General features: G+C 54.2%; 1 protein-coding gene across 5 annotated transcripts; it reads right to left on the reverse strand.

Annotated features, from left to right (window-relative positions):
* Positions 1–1,355: 1,355 nt before the first annotated feature.
* Positions 1,356–19,988, reverse strand: KANK4 (KN motif and ankyrin repeat domains 4). Of its 5 annotated transcripts, XM_084527034.1 has the most exons (11): positions 15,528–19,120; positions 15,158–15,445; positions 12,629–12,711; positions 10,432–12,342; positions 9,382–9,493; positions 7,795–8,025; positions 7,119–7,206; positions 5,945–6,164; positions 4,065–4,207; positions 2,723–2,923; positions 1,356–2,551 (listed from the first exon to the last, which is right to left on the reverse strand). In XM_084527034.1, exons 3-11 carry the CDS (start codon positions 12,642–12,644, stop codon positions 2,453–2,455), a joined length of 3,021 nt encoding a protein of 1,006 aa, XP_084383160.1. In that variant the 5' UTR covers positions 12,645–12,711; positions 15,158–15,445; positions 15,528–19,120; the 3' UTR covers positions 1,356–2,452. The 5 variants fall into 5 exon arrangements, with proteins under 5 accessions (XP_084383160.1, XP_084383157.1, XP_084383159.1 ...); XM_084527031.1 differs by lacking the exons at positions 15,158–15,445; positions 15,528–19,120 and adding an exon at positions 19,919–19,988; XM_084527033.1 differs by having other exon boundaries at positions 15,279–19,120.
* Positions 19,989–24,364: the final 4,376 nt, after the last annotated feature.

The raw sequence follows: 24,364 nt of genomic DNA on the forward strand, positions 1-24,364 counted from the left end.
TCGTGGGGCTGGGGGACAAAATCTGTGTGCCAGAGGGCTTCCTCTGAAGGTTATCCATGAGCGAGAGGAAAAAACCAGCAAATCCTTGGCAGCCGGCCCGTTTTCATCCCTACTGCGACCCCGAGGAGCGACGCGGTTCCCACGGCCGTGGAGATGCTCCAGATGGGGCCGTCGGGTTCCCGGCTCCCCTGCGTGCCACCGAGGGAAGGGACACGCTCAAAATGACCGTAAGGGGAGTGGAAAAAGCACGTGCAGCTGAGTTTCTCACCATTCTTCCCCTTTGGAGCTAATCAGCTCCTCGATGGTGAGCCTGCGAAGATCATTAGATTAATTTCTTTCCTTGCTGTGACTTAATTGTCTCCATTTGTACTGCTCAGAGCTCGTGCTGGGGATGTGTTTTTGCTCGGCTATATTTAGTTCAATTTCCACCACGCTATCAAAATATAGAAATTTGGGCTGGCTTCGTGACATTGAGATGCTGGGGATGATTTTCCAACTGGGAGCTGCTCCAGGCCTCCCCCACCCCCCATCCCCCGGGGTCCCACGCTGGTTTTATGGCTTTTGCCTTATTTTACGTAGCACCTGGGCTGCTCCTGCCCTGGGAGCGTCTCACAGGCTGAGAAATCCCCCGGGGAGAAAGTTTGAGGGGAAAGGAGGAAATACAAAGCCGAGGAATGAAAATAAACATCCGGGGGCTGCGCGCGTTGAGCAGCCTGGGCTGCGGGGACAGAAACGCGAGGGAAGAGGGGAGGCAGGGGAAGGGCTGCAGCCGCTGCGTGTCCTTGGCGCAGAGCCACGCTGCACGCCTCGAATCGGGTGTTCTGTCCCCAAATTATTGCGGGGGTGAGCTCGGCATCCCGAGGGGTCCTGCAGGCGGGCAGCTCTTCTTGAAGCAATCCCAGTCCTCCACGGAGGCTCTCCCACGTTCCTCACTGGAGCCAGGAAGTTCAGCTCCCGCTGGGGGGCGGTGGGGTCAGTGCTGGATCCCTCCCACCCCCTCGGCACCAGAGCCACAGGGAAAACTGGGTGGAAATGGTCATGAAATGGGGATTGCGGATTTTTGTTTGCGGCTGGGACCTGTGGTGAAGCTACACGGAGGGGCAGCGGGTGCTCAGCACCCAGGAAAGTAAATAGGGTAAATGAAAAAGGTAAAAGAAAAAAAAAAAAAAACTTGTCTGTGCTTGAAGACACTAAAAAGTGAGAGATTTAATGAAGTGTGTGTATGTGCAGCATGCCAGGGGCTCCCTTCTTGCCCCTTTTGCTTTTGGAGGTCTGCCTGTACGTCTGTCCATCCCTTCTGCCTCACACCCGGCGAGCGCTGCCCTGAGGGTAGCAGGTACAGGAGCAACCACAGGTGGAAGTTTAACTCGGGTTTATTCGTACAGGAAGGAGGTAACTCCACTGGGGACGGGGCAAAATGGACATTCTGCGTGGCGAGCACTTCTGCCTTAAAACAATGATAGAAGCAGTGAGAATGGAGCAGACACCAGATATCAGCTGAAAGCAGATTTGATTTCAGCAGAGGAGATCCACCTTCAGGGTGCTGTAGTGCGAGCTGTCAGCTAGGGGACAGTGACGGCATCCAGGCCCTACAGGGAGCATCCAGAGGGTGCTGACCTGCTGGATGGAGGGGACCAGACCCCTCCATCCTTCCCCACCTCCTGGGCTGAGGCCAGGGTGAGGGGAAGCACAGCACCGTGCCCACTCGTCACCATGTCACCCCACGCAGCTGCTGGGCGATGCCAGCAGGGACCTGGCCGGGATCGCTGCTCCTCACACTGCGCCCGGGCTCCGCGCATGCCGACGGGTGACGTTTCCCTGTCGGCTCGAGCTTAATTAGAAAAAAATTAGAGCCATATGGTTATTACGAATCCAGGCAAAACAATGTCTGTGTGTTTGGGTCTGCTGTACTCAAATATTTTCCTACAGCATTAATTTTTAATTCTTACACCGGGCCCGCATAAGCAAACACGAATAGGATTTTGTGTCTCCCATAATCCATCCAGCTTGTGTTTGTTGTTACCTACACTGACTAATCACCGCCACCTTCTACACAGGGAAGAGCTAATAATAAATATTAGGACACAAACTTACAAGTTAAATGCGATACAGGTAAGTGCTTGATTAAAAGGCCAGCCGCCACCTAAGGCTACCACAACTAAGTGTTTTTTGTCTAACGGGCTTTTCTCCTTCGATTCGGCTGCCGGAGCAGAGCACAGTGAGCGTTAACACAAGGCAATCTGGAAATTGAACTCTCCAAACCATCATTTGAGCCACTTGTGGCAACAGGCACGGCTAAGGCTACAGAAGCAGGTTAATGAGGAGAATGAGGCTCTAGGCATGGCTGCAGGTCACCAGTGCCATCAACCCCGGCATGCTGCTAGATCCTTGGTGCTGTGAAGCCGAGCCTCTCCGTCCCACTCCATCTCGGCCTCCTCTTCCTCACTCGGTGTCAGGCAGAGGCGCTGGGGCCGTGCTGGGCACGAAGCAGCAGCGCGGCGATGTCCCCATGGGTGCTCCGCTGGGCGAGGGACAGCGCCGACTCTCCGTCCTGCGGGAGGGACAGGGTCGGCGCTCAGACAGCCAACCCGTGTGGCTGCAGCCCACCCAAAATCAATTAACCCCGGCCAAAATCGATCAGCCTGGACAAAACAATCATCCCACGAGGGGTGCAGCCCTGGGGCTGTTCTGAGAGGACCGCACCACGCCGCACGCGCCTCACCTTGTCCGTCAGCGTGAGCTGGCAGCCGGGCTGGGCCAGCAGCAGCCTGACCATGTCGGTGTTGCCCTGCCGGCAGGCCACCATCAGCGCCGTGGTGCCCTGCTCGTCCTGCAGGTTGACGTCGGCCTGGCAGGACAGCAGCGCCCGCACCATGTCCTCCCGCTCGTGGCTCACCCCCAGCATGAGGGCGGTCTGGCCTCCCTGTGAACGCACCCGCAGCTCAGCACCGCACACCTAGTGCTGCCCGCTCACACGGGTGTTATAACAATGCATATATAGTAATATCTACTTCATATATAGTAATATCACCTGTTATTACCACATATATATTACTATAAACCACATTCTTGTTGCATATATACTAGTGCATGTTATTGTGTACTGCCTACTGCATTTGTATTATAATCATGCATATTATTTTTTCATACCATGTGTTGTTACATATTGGTGTTATTATTGCACATTATTGTATATTATCGCATTCTGCTATTAAATAACACTGGGGCCTGTCAGGAGGTACTGGCAACAGACATCTCCCTTGTTAGCAGCATGGCCACACAGAGGCTCTTAGCAGCAGCAAAAAATCACCCAGCTCCCAGCTTGTCCCAGCCATGGGTCCCCCTCACCCTGCTGGACACTTCACCTTAGCCCTGCACTAATTTTTAGGGCTGTTTGAAGGCAGGGCTGGATGAAGGCACTGCCACTGCTGAGACCCAAAGGTGCGCATCTGCAACAAAATGGCCGCCTGCCAGCAAAGCGGGCCCAGCTCCTGTACCTGAGGGCCACCCTGAACCACTCCTCCCTGCTTGCAAAATTTTCAGCCTTTTTTTTTGTTGTTGTTGTTGTTTCTTAATATTTATCCAGCTCTCGCCTCACTTCGCAGGGAGCTATGGGGTGGCCACTCTGCAATTTAGCTGGGGTTGCTTTCATAATTTTGGGGAAACAGCAACTCCTACCCAACATCTACCTCTCAGCCTCAGCCTGTGGCTCATTCACTACAAGCCACTGGAATTACACCCCCTGGAGATGTGCCTGGGGACACAATGGTGACAGGGTTTATTCCCTTACCACCGTGTTTTGCTCAGCCACAGGCTGAATTCGTGCCGCACCCGCCCCCTGCGCTGCCCACCCGCTCAGATTTCACCAAACCCTCAGCAAACATCTCCCAGGGCTGCCTCCTCCGGCCAAACCTCCTGGCTCTCCTTCCAGCCTGACCGACTGTGGGAACAACAGGAATTTGGCCATTGTGGTCATAAACAATGAGCAGGAGCTCGGCCGGCTTCTGTTTGGGAACATTTCTGCCAACCACGCAAGCCCTGCAGACCCCCTGCACCCCACGCACCTGAGCGGCTCGCACGTTGACATCCCCCTCCTTCAGCAGCCTCATCACCACGGCCATGTCCTCGCCTGTCTCGGCGGCCGCCAGCGGGGTGAGCATCACGGCCGTGTAGCCCGCTCGGTTCGGCAGGTCCAGGCGGCAGACCCCTGGCGGGGGGCACAGCAGGGACGGGCAGGGTTCAGCCCCACCAGAAACCACCCAGAGGAGGGAGCAGAGGGAAGGGAGAGCAAAAGGGAGACACACGATGTGTGGCGTCAAGAGGAAGGTGGCTGTGGCTGAAAGGCTAGCAGTGCTGTCTGCACTGAGGGGGAAGGATCTGACCGAGAGCCAAAGCTCAGTCAGCAGAAATTTCCATAGTTATACAGGATTGAGCCTTATCTGCATTGCATATCCATTCATTAAGGGTCTTGTGAGCACAGCAATAAACGACTTGTATGTATGTTGCTACATTTAATTATAATTCCTGAGGTCAACTCAATTAACTTTGATGACCGAGTTATAGCCTAAAACAAAAATGATAGGGGATTAATTTATGCCCTGGGCACTCACCAGGTGTGGAGCTGTTTGTTTTACCTCCTCGAGGTAGGGAGCAGCAGAAAGGTGAAGGTCACCTAAGGGCACTGCACACCTCATCTTGCCACGCTTTGCTCATTGCTGGTGTTTAGCAATGTCAGCTCGGAGGAGCTCTGGAAGCATTTTCCAGGCTCCATCCTGCTGGCTGGCACGTCCACAGGGATTTGGGAGCTCAGCACCATCACATGCATTGCCACCGAGTGTCCCAGCGAGGAGCACTCTGTGCTGAGCCTCTCGGCACCAAAAATCCTAGAGTGTTTTATACTCTAGGACTTCAGTCCTGGTTTTTAATCTGTTTAATTTCCAGGAAAGGCTCTTATGCTGGCAGCCTGACCACCGGATATCTCCACAGCTAATCAGTGAAGATATGGATGAATTTCACAGCAAAATGCAGTTTTTACTGAGTCCTTTCTCGTGCTGTTCTCAAGCACTTTATTTATTTTTTTTTTTCAAATCGAGGGGCCTGTTTCCAGTTACAAGGATCCCACTGGCACATGCTTTCCAGAAGCATGCTGCTCCCCGTGTTTTGGGTCAGGGCAAGCTCCTGTGACAACAAGCCAGCAGGCCTGTGACAACAATGGGCACATAGATGTGTATGATAATATGCCATTTCCCTAACATTTAACGGATTGTCTTGCCCATGAAAAGAGGCCAAAGTGTCTATTCTTTCTGAAAGCGCGTGCATTTTTTTTTCCCCCAGTACACTCTCAGCTGAAAGTCTCTTTCTTTGCAATGCGAGCTGAAAGTTCAATAGTTTAAAATGCAATTTTCCTGTGGTGCTGTGGGGTTTGTTACACTCAGGTCTGAGCCCCCAGCTTCAAGCCACAGCATGGCACTGGCTGCTACAAGATGCTGGGGGAGCCCCTGGAGGGACCGAGCAGTGCCCCATCCCATTCATACCCCTTACCCACAGCAACCCTGAGCCATTTCCAAAGCCCTCAACACTAATGAGCCTTAATGCTCTTGATGAGCCTCAGCTGGGACCCTCACACACACCCATGGGCTACGCAGGAGGTTGCTGGTCTCCTGCTCAAGCACATCTCCTGGATGGACCATTGCCCCAAGCTTGTCTGCTGGAAGGCTCCAGGGCATGCAGGTTGTAGTTGGTCCCCAGCCCACCTCCCTTTGCTCCTGACTGGACTCCCCAGGAGGTCCTGGGACCTCATTCACCATTTGCCATGCATCGATGGACCCCTCTACCTGGCTCTGCCCACCACGGTCAGACCGGTGGGACCTTGCCCCATCACTGAGAGCGACCCAAAACGTCCTCCACACCCATACCCAACAAGCAGCAGCACTGCTGCTCCTACCTGTGTCCAGCAGGAGCTTTGCAATCGGGAAGTTGGAGTGGGAGACGCTGTAGTGAAGGGCCGTGTTGCCATTCCTGTCGGCCAGGTTGACCACCGCCTCCAGGAGCTGCGGCTGGATGGCCCCCAGCGCCTGCAGGTAGGCTGCGACCACCTCGGGGCTGGAGGACTTGCGACTCGACACCCGGAACCACTCCTGGCAGACGGTGCTGAGGACGTGCCGCTGCAAACGCCACCGTCACCTTACCCCCAGGCTTTGGGGGAGCCAAAACCCACTCCCCGCCTGCCCCGGTGTCTCACGTGCTGACTGTGTGGTGAAGCACCCATCCCTCACCCAGCCTAGCTGTTAAATTCATTCCTTTTATGAAAATAAAAGCAATAAAACGCCCCAAAATTGCTCCACCACCTCAAGTCCCCAGTGCCCGCTGGCCCTCCAGGGGTGGGTCAGGGCTGTCCTGCCCCAGGAGCAGCCAGGCCACAGTTTGGGGCCTGCACCCCACATAGCACAGACCATGGACACTCCTTCTCCGCCTGATACAGCAAAGCACCTCGTGAGAGAACCACCCTTAAAAAATAAAGTCCAAAATATGTTAAAGCTTAATGAGCAGCCACTGGAACCAATTAGTCACAGGGAGTCTCCCTCTAACTGTCTGTACAGCCTGTGCCATCACTTCTCAGAAGGGCTGAGCAAACTGCTTGCTGTCCAGATGGAGAAAAATGGGGGAGAAAATGGTGTTCTGGGTGGATTTGGAAGCATGGTGCTAAAAATCCCTTCCCAGCAGGGCAGAGGGGTTGCCATCCTGCAAACCTGCCGCTGCCCCGGCTCCTGCACCACTTTGTCCTGTGCTCTGGCATCCTCCAGCCAGTATTTAGCTTGTGGTTTTGTGATTGCTGTTATAACTTAAGGGGGAAAGGAATTTCCTGTGGTAACATGAATGAGCAATCAGAGAAACCTTTCATCTTCTTCTTTTTTTTTTTTTTTTTTTTTTTTTTTTTTTTTTTTTCCCCCTTTCTTTTTGGCTATTCTGAACCAACTCAGAGTTGTCCTGTCCCATCTCCTGACCAAGCTGTCCATGGTAGGGCACAGCCTGCAATGCACCGTTTAATGGATAATCTTATCCATTAAACATAACAGAGTGGGAACTGCATTTGAAATTTGATCGAAAAATATCTGTACCAGATGCTTGTCGCTTGTGGTCCTTATTTCTGAGAGGTGCTGGCTGAGCAGCTGGCAGTCAGCAAGGAAATCTTCCGAGGGTTTGCATCTAGAGGGAAAATACTTTTGTAAGCCCAACATGAAGCAGAACTTGCAAGTGGCATTGAAGTGGGAAGGATGATGCTTGTTTTAGGTTTGAATGCTTTAAACGCTTATTTAAACACTTAGTTTTAGGGACACAGCTTGTCCCATTGACCTGAATCAGATTTCAGATACAAAGCCAAGCACTTTTTGAAGTCTTTAAGTCCAGAGTCTCATATCTGTACGAACTTAATCTTTCACAAGAATCCTGAAGCTGGAAAAAGAAATTTTGTCCCTGAATCTGCAAAGCACTTGACTTAGAAAGTTTACTTGAGGAGGGAGAAATGAGCTAATTCTCACCAAATATGACTCACTCCGCCTTTTCCACAATCAACTGTTGGGCCTGAATCAATCCCCACTAGATTGTGTAGTAACTCAGAAAATATTTAGCTCTTTAAAAGGCTTTTCCCGTGTCTCCAGAAGCCAACAACTGCCTTTCCACTGAGGACATGAAGCACCATCCCCGGCCCTCCTGGAGTGGCCAAACAAAGCGCCGTACCTCCTGGGGGTTTCGAAATGCCATGGAAAGCACGCTCACTCTTGGCTTTCTGGTTACCTGTCAGCCTTGTGCTCAGCACCAGGCGTTGCTTCTGCCGCAGGCTCCTGCCGGTCACAATCTTCATGTCTCTCCTGTGAGGAGGGCCCCGATGAAGCCCCCTCGCTTTCTCCTCCGCCTTCCTCCTGTGTGGGCTCCAAACCGCCAGCTCTCCTCTCTGTCTCGCTCTCCACGTCCCCCTCCGATGGGCTGTCTTCACAACTCGTGTCCTCACTGGAGGTCGTTTCGTAGCTATTTGAGGACACCACATGTTACTCACTCCTCTCCCATCGGCAACCACAGGGCCTGACCAAGACTCATTGAAGACACCCCCTGACTCCAATGGGCCTTGGGTGAAGCCCGGCGTGATACACAAGCTAGAAGGTTAGAGCCACAGCCAGACCTGGGGTTAGTCTTTTTGTCTTCTTAAGGCAGCAGGAACACAATAGAAGCGGTTAATTAGCAGCAGGCAAGGTTACTTCAGGGACTGCCCGGTTGGTTTGAAGGGATGGCCACCACAGCAGCCCCAGCATGGCCAGGCAAGGGCTCCGTGCCACCCACCCACCAGGATAAATATGGGTGGGTGGCACGTTTAGGGGTGGAAAACTTGAAGACCACTAGGCAAAAACCATGCTTGCTCCTCCAGCAGGGACTTGAGTCCACCTTTCAGGTAGCCCTGCTAGAGACACCTCTCACGTGGTTGTCCGAAAGTATCACAGCAATAGTATTTTCCATGAGACAGAACATTTAACTCTGATGGATCCTAAAACCTCTCAAACTCATCAGGATTCCTCTACTTACTACCCATTGTACCCGTGTCAGTGACCGTTTGTAGAAGCTCGACTCAACAAGGGTGAGGAAAACCTGATGAAACCAAGAGCAGCAGCCACAGAGCTGGAAACTGGGTGGGGAAGTGCCTGTGAGCAGCAACCAGCATTTAAACCTGCCCGCACAGCTGTGTGCTCAGGGAAGGGAAAGTGAAATTTCCGCCCTCTCCAATGCCAGCACAAGGGTTTCTTGGTAGAAGAGGTGCCCGTGCTGCAATCAGAGCCACATCTACAGCACGTGTTGCTGGCTCCAGTTAGCTCAAAGGCCAAAGCAAATTCGGTACTGGATACACAGGGAAGTGCTTATTGGAGCACAAACTAAAATACAGATCTCCTTCGCCCCAGGACAATTCCTTGTTTACTGAAATCATTTTTTCTCTCTCCCAGAACCAACTTTTGTTGGCCGTTGCTGGGGTGCAGGGGTAGGTTAGTGGCATGGTGCTCACCCAGGCAATGCAGACCTCCTCCAAACCCACCCAAGTTAGTGGGCATCGTCCCATGGACCCAGCTGGGTTTTGGATGAAGCCCCAGAAGATTGGTGTGCAGAGCTTCAGTCCCCAGAGAAGTCTCTCAGTGCCCTGAAAACACCAAGGTCCTGGTCTTTTCTACAGGGTTACTTACAGGTTATCAGGTTAAAGAAGGGAGAAAAGAGGCTCCATTTCAAATGGCCTTTTAATCAAGAGGTTTGGAGAGGAAAAGAGGAGAAAAAGAATGACTTCTTCAGCGATACAGAGGACGTTACATGTTAAAAGGCAGTTTTGTCTTCTCAGCGGATGCTTACCCACCATTTACCCCAACAAACTGAAGATTCTTTTTGGTCCCATTGCCTCCTGCATGGAAACCATAACCTTTCTTTTTCATGATAGATTTAAGACTTGTGGTTGGAGAGGTTTCTAGCAAAATACAAAATAACAGATTAATTAAGCAGATGTGCCATAATTATCAGTGATTATTCCCAACCTGTAGCAACAAACTACAAATCGTAACCGTAAGCATCTTAGTACTTCATCTTATAAGGTTCCTTTTACACTTTGCAAAAAAGCTGATGCATCTAGCCACAACCTGAACCTGCCCTGACACCTTAAAAACACAGGTCTCAAACCTCTTCAGGTGGCTGGGAATAGGAAGTGACTGGGAATTATATATGTGTTCTGCGAATATAAGTAGGCTTTACTCTTGTAATATATTTTTTTTCCCAATATTTATGTTACAGCCCCGCCTATAATACTATATGGATGAGTCCTTCCATCGGAGTTTGAATCGTCTCACTACGTATTGCTATTACAGGTCACAGCTATTTGTGAGGTCCTTCTGACAGTGAACAGGGAGCCTTCAGTTTTGGCTTCTCAGCTTCATATAAGCTAAAATTATTCGATCTGAGCAGCTGTGTGACTGGGACAGGTCTGTTCCCAGCCCAGCTGCTCAGTTAGCTTGAACTGGTTCTGGTTCTGGTGAACTCCTGATATACCCCAGCGCATCTGATCCCTGCACGCTTGCAAATTGAGGTGTCCAATTGAGAGAAATGGCAAGCGGGGTTATTTGGTGGGACAGCCACAAGGACGGCCACTTCTGGAAGCGATCCTGTGTATGACTGAGCCACAGCTTTTACTTGCTTTTGTTTCCTTTTCAATTTATTTATTTTAAGGTCGCATGGCTTATGAAGTGCGGAGATTCGCCTTCCTCAAGCACACATTTTTAGGAGGGGCTATTTCTGATCTCTTGGCCACCAGTCACACCTCTGAGCTCCACTGCATTGCCCCTGCCTGACGCTCCATTAAAATGGGGAGAGATTCAGCCCGGACACGTTGAAACCCATGCCAATGTTATTTACCCAACTGTTGATAGTGCGTGTTCGAATTCTCCTTATCTGCTGGCCTCTGCGTAGAGTAGGCAGACAGCAACGAGTTTAAGGAATTAACTAATTGGTTCTGGATGGAGCTGAGCTTGGAGGCTGGCTGTTTGATAGCGCTTGCTAGCTCGGGGTAGCCGTGCTCCAAACACATCCACTGCTCCTGCAGCAGCTCCTGGATTTTCTTTACGTATTGGCCTATGGGGTCAACAGCAGGGAAATCTCTGTGGTCAGGGTGACCGTCATCTTCCATCCCATCTTCAGGTTTGTCTTCATCAAAGCCTGCCCTGGTTTTGCCTGTGTTTGAGTCAGTTTTTGTTGCTCGATAGCTTGCTGCAGTCGCTGCATGAGCAGCGAGACCCTGGGTATCGTAGTTATTTCTCTGGTTTTGGTTGTCGTCGCTGAGGTGCTCGTCAATCTTCAGCTCAGTTAAGCACGGGGCGTGAAGGCCAGGCTCCAGGTCAGCTTCGGTCTCTGTGAGCTCAGCGAAATGTCCAGCTCCCTCCGTGCCACCACCTGCCCACCCCTGCTCTCCCTGAGCACTCACCTCCCCGGCCGGTGAGTTCACGTTGTCCACTCTGTGCACACCACACCCTATGGATTTGGTGGAGAGCGGGATGTTTACATTCACACCCTTGTCGTGGGCTTCCTTGGAGCCGTTCACGTGTGAGGGCTCAGTGTTCACCGCAGCATCGTAGTACTGCAGCGTGCTGCTGCGCTGCCCAGATGGTGCCGAGGCTGCTTGCGCGTTCTCCCGGCACAGCTGCTCCTCCAGCTGGGCTTTGGAGCTGGCCAGGAACCTGATGCTCTTCTCCTTCTCCTTGATCTCATGATCCTGCTGCTCCAACACCGCTCTGATCTGCTCCAGCTCCTCTTTCTTCTTGCTCAGCTGCTCCTCCAGCGTGGCAATGTGCTGCTTCAGAGCAGCGATCCCACCAGGCTCTCCTGCCTCTCCTCCCCGCTCCTCCTCCCCTTGAGTGCGGGCACCCCCGTCTGCATCTTTCTTCGGCACATTCGGGGCGATTTCACTCACGCTTCCCTCCACTCTCCCAGGGCTCGTGCTTCCCTCTGCAAACCGAGGGGCACCCGGCGAGGCTGATACCACATCGGCAACATCACCCTCCTCAGCCCTGCTCTCCACCACCACCTGCAGCTGCTGCACTGCAGCGTGCTGGCCCTGCCACGGGGGCTGTACAGGTGCCCTCTCCTTGGGGACATCCCCGTGCCAGCCCTCCCGCACGGGGCTGCCTTTCCCCGGCTGCTCCTGCTGCTGCGAGGACGAGTCCTGGGGCAGGCTGGAGGCGATGCCGTTGGGTGAACGCAGCGTGGGACCAAACGTGCTGTCTGGGCAGCTCTCACCATCACCAGGCTGGGAGGGTGACCGGAGGGGACACGTCCCATACCCATCCCCAGCTGGGTGCTGGCCGGGCGGCAGCGCCGCGGGCATGCTGGAGGCTCGCAGCAGCTGCGGCCGCCCCTGGAGCTCATCCTCCCGGCGCACCAGCTCTGCGTGCCGCCGTGTCTCAGCCAGGAGGGCTTTCCTACGGTAGCTGGGCTCCTCGCCGGGCACGGGGGGCCGTGGGGTCTCCTCTGCCCCCAGCGATGCCTTGCGCTGTGCACGGCACGAGGTGGTCAGCCAGCCCGGGCCGGCAGCGGCCGCGTACCCGCGGGAGCCGTTCTCGGGCAGGCTGAAGTTTCGGGGCAGCGTGCTGAATTTCGGCTGCTTGGCTTTGCGGTGGATGTGGACCCTCCTGATGGTGTTCCCTTTCTCGATGTCGTCCACATACTTCAGGAAGTCCAGGTCCAGGTGGAAGCCGTACGGCGTCTCCACGGAGTAAGGGAGGCTTCGGGGCTGCTGCCCGTCCCCGTCGGGCTGGGGCGGCTGGCCGGTCGCTGAAAAACCATGGGGAAAAGAAAAAAGATTGAATTTTAGAAAACTGGTACGTCAAAAATAACAAGAATTAAGTGTTCAGAGCAGGAGGGAGATGACCACGACAAACCCTGCTTTGATACTCCTGGCCCTAGTGTGCATCTACAGAAAACAGTTAATCTACGGTATTTCTGGTAAGAAAATTACTTCTGGGCTTTTCTTTTTTTTTTTTCTTTTTCTTTTTCTTTTTTTTTGGTGTGGGTTTGTCAAGAAACAAACGAGGAAACAAACACCCTGTGACAGCCGTACCATCTGTCTTCTCCATGGTGTGGTCTGGTCAGGCTGTCAGTGCCCCATCCTCTGACAAGCTGCGGCAGATGAGCTGGTTCGCCCTTGAAAAAAAAAAAGAAACAAATAATTTTAATGCAAAAAAGCCCCATCATCTGAACTTAATCCATCCTTAAAGCCTTCCACTTCTTCACAGGACCCCCCCTCGCTTCCTGTGCTCTGCAGCCTGGCTGTGCCTGCTCAGCACTTCCAAGCGTGCGCGAATCAATAGCTCCTTCGCCAGCGGGAACCACTCGCAGCCACATCCCGGGGAGCTCCTTCTGATGAAATATCCCCACATTACGGGTGGTTTTCGCTGTGAAAGAGAATGGAGAGGTGTTTAGGAGAATTTTGGTTGGGTTTGAGAGGTGGAACAGGGACTGTTCGCTGATTGCTGTAAGCTGGATGCAGTCTGCAACGTATATATCCTATGTGAGGTATCATCTCCTCTGAAAACAGCAAGGGATATAAACTACACACAGAAGTGACTGGATTGTCACCTTAAAAAGAAATGCTTAACAACCAAAGATTTTAAAATAATGTTAAAATAAAATTAAAAAAAAAAGGCCATGAGACCTCGCCACGTTGCGCTGAAACTCAAATTTCGTTCCCATCAGGGAGGATCCTCAGGTGGAGATCTGCCTTTATTCCTGCTACAGGGCAAAAAGTGAGTTTTTCTGTTGGAGATTTTATTTAACACGGTTCCAGGCCAGCGATGGTCACCTGGCAGCTGGAAGGCTTCTTGTCCAAGCACATCCATGAGCCCCAGGGAATGTCAGGGCAGGGCCACGCAGCCCCCAGCCCGCACCAGGCTGGCCAGGCAGCTGGGAAGGTCACTGGGACTGCTCATTTCAGAGCTCTCTGCTCAAACTCGCAGGGTCTGAATTCATTTTCTGCCTCGCTGGCTTTCTCCAGCCTGCGTCTTCCCCATTCTCTTTTTCTTCCACGGTCATTTTTGCATTTTGTAGCTCCTTTTGTAGCTCCTGATGGAAACGGCGAGGTAAATGGCTATGGTATACAGAGTACAGAGCTGCTGCTGTTATTCTCTCCTGGAAGCACCGAAATGACTTTTTAATGGCAACGTGTTTTAATGAGCTTTTAACTACGACAGTGACCAGCCGGGAAAATGCCGTCACCGCATTGTTAGCACGGGATGGATGCTTGGAGAGAGGAGAACCTGTCAGAGGAGCCATCGGCTCTGTCCTTACGCCAGACAAGCTCACGGTCAGTTGATAGCCTAGATGGAAAACTTGGAGGGTCCCCAAGGCAAGGAGAGCACCAGAGCTCTCGGGAACACCTCCGGGGCCGGCACCTCCTGCCCCGTGGAGCCAGCCCCGCGCAGACCGACAGACGCCTGGTGTGTTCCCAAACTAACAGCGCTTTTGCTGTGAAAGGCAACGTCTTCTGGCTCCTGCCAATAAATAGCAGGCGCCAAAAACGAGCGCTAATCTCTTCCTCGAATGTTTGTTTTTTAAGTTTTCTGATTGCAGTCAATTACGGAGCAATTAGGAACCCCAGCTACAGTCCAACCGGCCACATTTCAGTCCTCTAGGTCGTTTACTTAGAGGGAGGGGGGGAAAAAAAAGCCAGGCAATAGGATGCTTCTTAATATCTAGATAATTACACCTAATTGGTTCCTTTATGAACTGGCTGGGTCCCAACTCTGCAGTCCAAATCGCTGCTACGACTTTTCTCTTTTGACCGATCTACTCCAAAATCACCTCGGAACAGGACGTGGAGCATCCCTGGCAGCCTTGCTGGTGCTCCCACGTCCCCCCTGAGCCGTCCAGGAGCAGCAGCAGCAGTGCCCTGACCCCCCTGGGGCACTCAGTGCCCGTTCTGGTGCATGGCAATGTCCTCGTGCATGGTGGTGTCCTTGTGCATGGACGTGTCCTCGTGCACGGCGGTGTCCTCACCCTCTCTTCTCACCCCCTTGGCTCCGGGAGCGCTCGTCCTCACTGCCACCAGTCCGGAGGAGCTGGCCAAGACTCGAGGAAGCACTTTCTAGTAAGTCTCCGTCCTGCTACGCTGAGCCTGGGCCAGATTTTGGGTTTTGCTGGCTCTCCCCTGAAGGACACTGCTTTGCTCTCCGGGCAGGCAGCATCACACAAGCTGCAGCGCTGAATTTCAGCTTTACCGGGCAGAAAGGCAGCGGGGACGGCCAGCCCGGGTTTGAGGCGTTCCCTTTCTCAAGGCAGCACAAATATACACACAAAAAGGGAAATCAAGAAGGCAGCAGTACTGACCGAAGGCATCTCATGGCTCGCAGTGGCGCTGTGCCCTTTGCAGCCACGTTTAACCCTTCCTTCCCCTGCACCCCTCCCTCGCCGTTCAGCCCCTCCCGCACGCCAGCAGAGACGAGAGCAGCACCCACAGCCTGCAAGATTTACAGAGCAAATTAACTGAGCCGCAGAGGCGAACAGACACCGATTTCATCCGCTGTGAGCATCTTGCTGCTGGTTTGAAACGAGCAACACTTAACCCTGCGACTACAGCAAGCAGATAACTCACCCCCGCTGCGCGGCGCGTTAACACAGCCTCATTAGCCACAACACAACGTATATTTTTTTTTTCTTTTTCAGCTCTGCTTGGCGTTTTCTCCTGCACTGCAGCAAGCAAGCGGCGTTCGCACCTTGTTGCAGAAGGGGAACGTCTGCCAGCACGGCGGCGTGTCCCGTTCCCTGCTCGTGCCGCCCTCCCCGGGGTCCGTCCCCGCGCTGCGGGCAGGGGCTGAGCGCGCCGTGCCGCAGCCGCGCGGCTCCAGTTGTTAGAAAGTTGGTCAGCTGAGCGGTGACCTTGCTGGAAAAAGCAAACACAAGTTCACGACAAGGAGCACAAAAAAAGGGTTTCGTTCTCCGGCAGCCCGGCGCATCGATCTCGCCGTGACCTTCCTGAGGACAGCCCGAGCCTGCTGCATCAAATGAGCCGCTTTTCACGGCGCGCTCAGTCTGCTCCACAAAGACCACCGGCGTGTCCCCCTTACCAGGCAAAATAATGCAGAAAAAAGGTCAATTATGAACGAAACGCCTCCTGTTGTACCTGATGCTGCAGGCTGCGCCCCGGGCTGGCTCTCCACAGGCTGAAGGCATTAGTTATTCTGCTCGGCGCCACGCGGGGAAGCGCAAGCAGCTGCCACAATTAAAAGGCAGCCTCTTGATTAGCAGCCGCAGCGGGCTCGGCGGTGCCATCAGTCCTGCTGCAGCCCCGGCGCCGCCGACCGGAGCAGGACGGGGCGAGTGGTGACTACAGGGAGGCAAGGGCACAGCCCCGTGCTGCTGGGGCCAGACAAATTAAGGCACCTTTTTGCATCGGGGGTACGGGTGCCAGCTTAATTTGGGGTGGGGAGCCGGCCCCTGGGGCGGACACGGCGTGCTTTTGCCGGCTCGTGCCGGTGCACATCCCGCAACCCTGGGGTTTCTGTAGGGTTTTGCTGAATGGCTGACACCCCCCAGGCTGGCGACAGAGAAATAAAGTCAGCTTTTGCACTGAAGTTGCCCAAACTTGGTGCTTTTCAAGGCAGAGCCTCATCCATGTGCACACCCAGGATGCCAACGGGCTGGGACAGAGGATGCCCGGAGCGGGGCTGGCAAAGCGGGCGGCTACCAGCCACAGCTTCAAGACAAGCAGAGCTCTGCCTCTGCAGGAAGCCAAACCGCCAGGAAACGTGCAGAAACGGAAGCAGCACGGCCTTGCGAGCTCTCCCCGAGGCACGGACGGGTTAATTTGCACTCGAGAACCGCGGGACGAGCCCCGGAGGCTGCCAAGCGCCGTCCTTCCCACGCCGCCACCGTCGCTGCGCCACGCAGCGCTGCTCGCGCAGCCGGCTGCTGCGCCCAGGGCTCCAAGCGAGCTTCGGAGCACGCTGTTGAGTGCTTCCTGCAAGTATTTTGGGGCGGATTCCTCTGGTTTGGTTACACTCGCACATCTTTTCTGAGCGTGTTCACAGGGGTTTGTTGGTTATGCTCACCGTACAGAGCAGCAGGACGGGGAAAGAAACGCATTTCTGCGCAGTTTTAAAGTAACACAGAACTGGGCTTTTTTTTTTTCAAAAGACCTAGCAGGAAACTTTCGTTCGTAGCGTTTCCTCGTTGCAATCACACGCATCAGACCCACGTTTTCTTCCAGATTCAATCCCCGTGGGACTGGCGAAGGTCTTCAAGCCTGTGTCGGCTGCTCCCAGGGATGACAGGAACCAGACGTCCCCAAAACACCCCCCGGTCCTTCCCTGTCCCCGCCGGGCCCACCGCAGCCCCGGGGTGCTGGATGCTGTGGCAGGGAGCTCAGCGACCACTCAGAACTCCATCCAAAAACTCCGTGGCACTAAAAGAAAGCAGTCTGAAGGCCCGGCTTGCCTTGCTTGATGGCCGGCAGACAAATAATTCACCCAGCACCACTTATGGAACATCCCAATCGCTTCCAGCGTAACCGTGCAGCCCGCCGAGCCGCCCCAGGCACCCTGTCCCACAGCGCAGGGAAGGTGCGGATATCCCGATTTGATTAAGCTGTTTAATAACTGCAGCGAGCTCCCTGCCAGCACCTCCATTAGGGACGGCTCAGGACGAGACGGGGAGTATCAGATGTCCCGGCTCCCCCTCTTCTACGGCTCACCAGCAGGGGAAAGCAATCACGTCCATCCCCTGCTCTGATAACCTCTGCTAGCTGACCTTCAGCTCGCTCCAGCTGCGGTCTCAGGAAGGCTTCGGTCAGTTCTCATGGTTTTATCACGATCCTTGAACCTGTGGACTCCTTTCCCAGAGCCAGGTAACCCCAAAAAGAGAAAACCACCTGAAAACACGGATCCGAAGCGCTCCGAAGCCAGAAGGCAAAGAAATTCGGAAGTTTCTCGTTTCTCCTGTTTCCTCTTTTTGCCTCATTCCCCCCAGTTTGGAAGCTTCTGGCCCTGCCCAAGCTGCTGATTTCCTTCTCCTTGGCCAGGGACACGTTGTCCTTCGCTGCCCTGTTGCCAGGTGTGGCCATCCACGGGGTCAGAGAAGCTGGTAGCAACCCAGCGGGGTTGTCCTCGGCTTGGCTAAGATTTGGTGCCCCCAGATTTGGGGGCGGAGGAAGGCAAGGGAGGGTGCCCTGCTGCATCCGCTCCCCTCGGGGCTTAGTCAGAGATGAAAACTCTGCGTTTGTGGAACTGGACAAACCCGCAGCGATACATAAATAACACTTCCTAACCCCAGACTGAGAAAGCTCAAAAAAACAAAAAAAAAAACAAAAAAAACAAACACTTGTGGTTGCCCAAAGCGAGCTGTGGAGCCGGGCTCTGTTCTGCCTGGCGCTGATAAAGGTCCCTCCATCAGCACATCCCATCAGCTTCGGGGTGCTTAAACCCAGAGCAATCTTAAAACCCTCTCTGCAGCTGCACAGGACCCCGGTCACTGGAAACCCCTCTGCAGGCTGATGGGGGCAGCAGGGGACGGCCGGGCAGGGGGGCAGCAGTCAGGGCTCTGCGCTGGGATTTTTGTCCCAGCTCACGCTGCCGCTCCCCTCGGTGGTGCTGAGGCTCCTGTTCAACGGAGGAATGGGCTGAAATTATAGATTTAAACCAAGCTCATTCAGAAGACCGGAGCCACCCCGTGTTTCACATTTCTGACTCCAGCAACCCTTCATTTTGGCAGCGCATTATCGTAATAACTCGGTCCAGCTCCGTTTTCATGTGAAACCTCAGATGCGTAGGACTTGCAGACTCCGGAAACATTAATTCCACCGAGGCCTAAAATAAATACGGATTAAGAAGGAGCTCTCTGCATCTGGTTCCTCCCCGGCGCTTTGTCTCGGAGACGGCCGCGTGCGAAAAGTTGGAGCTGGGACTTTTTGCTCCCGCGCCCCAGCCAGGCTCACTGTGTCCTTCGGGACCGACCGAAACCTGCACCTCGCTGCTCCCAGTGCCAAAATCGGGTGGTGTGCAGGGCGAGTCCCTGCCCCTCGTCCCTGGGGGCTGGCTGCTCCCTTTGCTTTGGACCCAGAGCCACAAAGAGGTGCTGCGAGCTAGGAGCATCCCTGGCACTGCGATGTGCCAGAGGGATCTGTACCTCCATGACCGAAGCAGCGGGGCACGGCCCGGGTTCCCCCAGCTGTGGGGCTTGTCGCTGCTCTTTCTGTTCACAAATAACTTGGAAACTCTCAGAGCGGGGAACGGGAGGGCCCCCGTGAGCACAGCACCAGGCTCGCTCACTTTCGTATTCCGGTTTCAGGATTATTTTAATTTATCCGCCACCCGATCGCCCCTCAACCGCAAGCTCTCAGGCAGCAAGCCGCTCACCCCCCAGGCCGTCATTCTGGCCGCTGTTTTTACTTCTGAAGTATTACAGCCAAAGCGACAGCTAATCAATCACGGAGCTGAGGGCACGGGCTCCCCCCTCTGCGTGGCCGTTTCGGGGAAGAGATCAGATTTTTTCCGCCCAGCCCATCCCGACTGGAACGCGAGGAACTGGGACATCTGCGAAACGGGCGCGCAGGCGGAGGCTGGCATTTCCCCCGGGGCTGCCCCCCGCCCTGCCCTCCGCCGCAGTCCCTGCGCTGCATGTGATGGATTTTTGGATGCTCAACCTTTCACTCGGAGCTTCGCGTTTGATTTCTGGGTTAGCCGGCGGACAAAGGAAACGCATCCCGGAGGTGCCATGTCCCACAGCAGTGCGCTGAGGGTTGTCTGCGTGTCCTGAACGGGGGCACCGGAGACAGCCCCGTGTAGGAACACCCCTGGGGAGGTGAGCATCGCGCCTCGAGCCCACTGGAGTTGCTCTTGCAGCCGTTCCACCTCTCGCTGCCACCACCCCACGCCTACCCAAAGCACTTGGGTGCTCCGAGCACCCAACCTCTGCCATATGGACCTCAGCGACCCGACCACGGTCCAACCCCACTTGGCAGTGGGATCCACGCGTCCCGGAGAGCTGAGCACCCCAAAACTCGTGTTGGGGTGGTCGCTGTGGGGAGGCTCCGCTCGCTGCAGGGTGCCACGAGTGGGGTCCCACTCTCAGCCCCCCAAGGATGCGATGCCTGCGGCCAAGCCCCACGGGACAAGCAGCTCGTGGAAGCGGAGGCAGCAAGGAGTCAGGGTGCCAGGAGTTTCCTTGGGGCACGGGGAGAGGCTGGAGGACACCGGGGACCCCCCCCCCGCACCCCAAAACCCCCCGGCAGCATCCCTGCGCGCCCCCAAAAAGTACCCCAGGCACTTCTCCCCGCCCCTCCCCGGCCCCAAACGCGGCTCCCCCCGGGACCACGACCCCCCGATCGCCCCCCAAAATCCACCCCCGGCCCCGGCCCTACCTGGCAGCGGCCGTGCCGCGGCCCCGCTGCCTCCTGCGGGCGGCCCCGGGCGCGGGGGGGGCGGAGCGGGGCGGGCCGGGGGCGGGCACCGGGGGGGGCCGGGGGGAGCAGGACAGAAACGCACTTTTTTTTTTTACTTTCCTCTTTTTTTTCTTTCTTTTTCTTTTCCCTTCCTCCCCCCTTTTCCCCCTTTTTTTCTTCCTTTTTTTTTTTTTTTTTTTTTTTTTTTCTTTTTCTTTTTCTGAATGTGTTATTGTCCTGGGTTCCTTTTTTATTGTAATTTTTATTTATTTTTTTATATCTTTTATTTATACTTTTCTAGCCCGGCGACTCATCCTGTTTGCACACATGCAGATCAATAGCAGCGGGAAGGGGAACCAGGGCCCGGGCTTCATCTGCGCCCACCCAACACCACCCGCCCCGACTGGGTCCTGCAGCCACTCTAATGGGGTAACATGGAGAAAACCTAAAGGCAGCACGACGTGAGCCCTGAGCCTCCTGGGGCATTCGTCTCACCCCATGCAATCTCCCTACTTGTCAGCTGCCTGCCTGCAGCTGGCCAAAGGGCCAAGGTGCTGGGCCCTATGGTGCTGGGCCTTATAATGCTGGGCCCTACAGAGCTGGGCCCTACAAAGCTGGGCCCTACAAAGGTGGGCCCTACAAAGCTGAGCCTTACAAAGCTGGGCCCTAAAGAGCTGAGCCTTACAAAGCTGGGCCCTAAAGAGCTGAGCCTTACAAAGCTGGGCCCTACAAAGCTGGGCCCTATGGAGCTGGGTTCCACAGTGCTGGGTCCTATGGTGCTCGGCCCTATGGTGCTGGGCCCCATGGTGCTGGGTCCCACAGTGCTGGAGCTACAGGCTGCAGAATATGGCCCCCAGCCCTCACGATGCCTTCATGGAAAAGGGCAACAGGACAAGAATCAGTGCCCAAGGAAGGGTGTCAGCAGGTGAGCAATATGGTCAGGGCTCCCCAAGCCAAGCTGGGAATAGTGCTCCCATCTCCCCATAGCTGCAAAGAGTTTTTTTTTTTCACCAGCATCGCCGTCTGTGGAGGTGGGAGATGACTCCCACATAACTTTCTCCTCCCGTTCCCAAATAAACACATCCCAACAGCACAGCAGGGCCCTGAGTTTGCTCAGCCATCGCCCAGCCCCGTGCTCGTGCCCAGAGCCCCAGTGGGTCCCCGAGCTGTGCTGAGAGCGACGAGGCTCATGCAGCAGGCACTTTGGGCACCTACAGGAAGCCCTTGTGGTTGCTGGCATTCGGCTGAGCTTGTGTTTTGTTCTCCTTTCCCAGGGGTTAGATTAAAGTGCTAAAAAGTGTCAGGGGGAGCTGTGTGAAGAGGTAAAGTGGTGGCAGTTCGCAGCTCTGCGCACATCTGCGAGCGGGCCTGAGGCCGGCCGGTTGACAGCACATACCCAAAAAAAGTGCTTCTGAGCAAACCAAATAAAAACGAGTTCCCCTTTTCAGTCATTTAGGTTTTACTCGCCCGATATCCTGGAAACAAAGAAGCTCTCTTCCACGTACACAATCACAAGGCTTTAAAAACCCCCTGTCCCGTTTGTCTTGGACAGGCCGCCCACTCCTAGGAAGGGTTGGGAGCCATTCAGGGCCGTCGGGATGTTTATTTGTCAAAGCCCCGGGCCCTTCACATTACTTCTGGAGCCAGACAAAGCCTCTCGGAGGATTTTTCTTCCTGCTGCAGAAAATGCTGGGTGAAATTCCACGGGAAGAGGTCAGCCCAGCCCCTGCCGGCCCCACTGCCCCAAACCCTGCGGCCGGATCCTTCCAGAGGGCAGGCACCAGCCCATGTTTGTAGCAGCCTCAAAGGTTGATCTGAGAGGGGCAAACACCACCGACCAAACCGTGGGTCCCTAGGGTCTTTCAAGCCCCGGTGAAGCCTTTGTTAGGTGTGTTTTTTAAGGGCTTGGCCGTATCCCCTGCGGGTAGGGAGCGAGCAGGCGGGGCAGGAGCAGCGGAGGTCAGAGGTGGGGAAGCTGTGGGCGAGCTCCAAGCTCTTTAATAGCTTTCGGATGCTCGTGGTGGTGTTTTTCAGCACAAGCAGTGCTAACAACCAAACTGGGTGTGTGGCGTGTGCCACGCAGAAACTGCACGGCCTTTGCCCGTATGGAAGCCATGGCTACCAATTTTCTTTAAAAGCAGCAGCGGTTTGGATGCTAGGGAAGGGGTTCCCTGGGGAAATTGTTTTCCCTCGGGTGGTGGGATTCATTCCTGCAGGAGACCTGCCCTCGCCTGCTTTGCAGTGGGCTTTTTCCTGGCATCTCCAAAGTGCAGGCGGACAGGAGCGGGCTGAGGCTGGGAGGAAGGGCTTTTCTCCATGCGGCTTCCACACTCTGTAACAACGGGAACAGGGGCTGATGTGATCGCGCCCTCTTGGCAAGGCAGCCCCAAATCTCAGTTCTATAGCACGCGGCACTTGTGCCAACATCCATTTTTGTAGCAAAAATGCAGACTGCTCCCCCTCACAGCACGAGCTCTGCCTTTTACGGTCTGCGATGCTAAATCCACATTCACCCATTTGGCATGGCCATGGGCTTCCACGGGCACTTTTTGGTTGGGGCAAAGGGGCAAAAGGCTGCTGCAAGAAGGATCTCGGTGCTACAGGCCTATCGCTCTTAACCTAGCGAGGTGGCTCCATTTGGGAGCAAGCTGGATGCGGGGGAAAAAGCTCGGTGGGCAGCTGTGACCTCTGCAGCTGGGAGGAGAAGGTGAAGCCACCAGGAACCAACCTCGTGCTCCATCAAACGCCAACAGCCCGGTGCTGAGCTGTGCACGTCTGCTGATCCCCAGGCAGGGATGGAGAAGGCTTCTTTTCCTCACAGCACATGGGTGACTCTTATGATGTTCAAACCAAAACATGTGAGCCTGCCTGTCAAATCAATTTGCTGCAGCCCTAAAAGAAATTGCTTTGTCTTTGCAAGCACAGCCAATAAAAGGCATTGCACAGAGCATGGTCAGCATCAGTGCAGCTGGAAAACATCCATCTGCAGACCCCAAATCTACTTAGGGAAATGGAAATTTTTATTTCTGTTAAACATGCATCTTGTAAAATACAATGATTTCTTTATTTATTTTTTTTTTCATAAATCTACTTTTATGGTTGTTTTCTGTTCCTCTTTTCCATCAGCCTGAATCTCTGAACGCTGCTTATCTCTTAGGGAGTGATGGTGTTTCATGTTTCTGCACTAAAATGAGGGTAAATTGGGGTGAAGCCAATCCAGCTTCACGTGTGTTGCACTCTTCAGGTGAAAGAGACCACATCAGTTGGATGCCAGGAGGCTTGGGGGTCATTTTCCCATAAGAGTATTTCCTCCCACCCCCTGCACTTCCACCCTCCACCCTGAAGGATGACACACGAGCCCATGTCATTGAGCCCATGTCATCACCACCGAGCTGTTCCCACGTCCCTTCCCATCACAAATACTTTAATAAAGTTCCTCTTGTACCGGGGTGCTTCATCTCACCTCAAGCACGGTGTCTTTGGCAGTGACACCGGCTGTGTTGCGTTTTCATGTACCCGAAGTATCGGCGAAGGGCAAGGAGCCCAACGAGCATCACTGCATCCCACCCCTGCGGTTCCCTCCGTGGTGTGGCCGTGCGAGGTTCATGGAGGGCCTTTTGTGGTTTCCTTACAAACTGCAGAAATGGTTCTTTGCAAACTGAGTGCCTGAAGTTTGCTTTTTTACAAACAAACCATCTCCCCCTGATGTCTCACACCTCCACATGTGGACACACCACCCGGCTTTGAGACGAGCGATGGCATCTGGTGGAGGTGGCTCCGTGCGCGGAGCTGCAGCCAGCAGATGGTGCAAGAAGGCTCGGCTTTGTGTTCGGCAGGGCTTACTGCCTCCTGCTTCGGCTTCCCAGGGAAATGATATCCCAGTTTACACAAAAAGAGACAAGGAGAGATTTTATTTTGATGCTGTTTTAATGATGGGTTGCAAATACAGCACCTGGCTTCTCGTTTCTATTCCTGCCCATAACGGAGAGCTGCACCTCTGCTGCCAGCGGAGCTGTGGAGCCAGATGTTACATTCCTCAGCTCAGCAGGCTGCAAGTTGTGAAATAAAATATGCCTGGGCAGACAAAAGATGGGGGAAATACCCCTAACAATGCAATGAGACTGCTTATAGAACATATTTTTTTTTTTTCTTTCCTGCAGTACAGGACTTGGCATTCAGGAAGACTCAAGGCGAGGGGATCTGTCTGCGACCTGCTCACAAAACCCTCTCGTGTTTGGCAGATTTTCAGTGCACAGAACCCCGCATGTGTGTTATTATGACCTAACCTGCTTTATCTCGATGCTATGGGTGTCATCATTGTTATTTTCTTAGGTGTAATAGATGCACGTGCAACTTGAGGGGGTTCACAGATCTCATCCAACTGTGTTTTCTCCTAAGAGAGAGAGAAACGAGAGCTGTGGCTGT

The sequence above is a fragment of the Aythya ferina genome (genome assembly GCF_964211825.1).
Source record: "Aythya ferina genome assembly, chromosome: 8".
Lineage (NCBI taxonomy): Eukaryota > Metazoa > Chordata > Aves > Anseriformes > Anatidae > Aythya > Aythya ferina.

Bases quoted from the DNA above. Each gene is read 5' to 3' on its own strand.
- KANK4 (XM_084527031.1), bottom strand. The intron at 6,165-7,118 runs GTACAGATATTT...TGGCGTTTGCAG, and splicing joins CCACAAGCGACAAGCATCTG to CGGCACGTCCTCAGCACCGT. The intron at 2,552-2,722 runs GTGAGGCGCGTG...TCCCTCCCGCAG, and splicing joins AGCTCACGCTGACGGACAAG to GACGGAGAGTCGGCGCTGTC.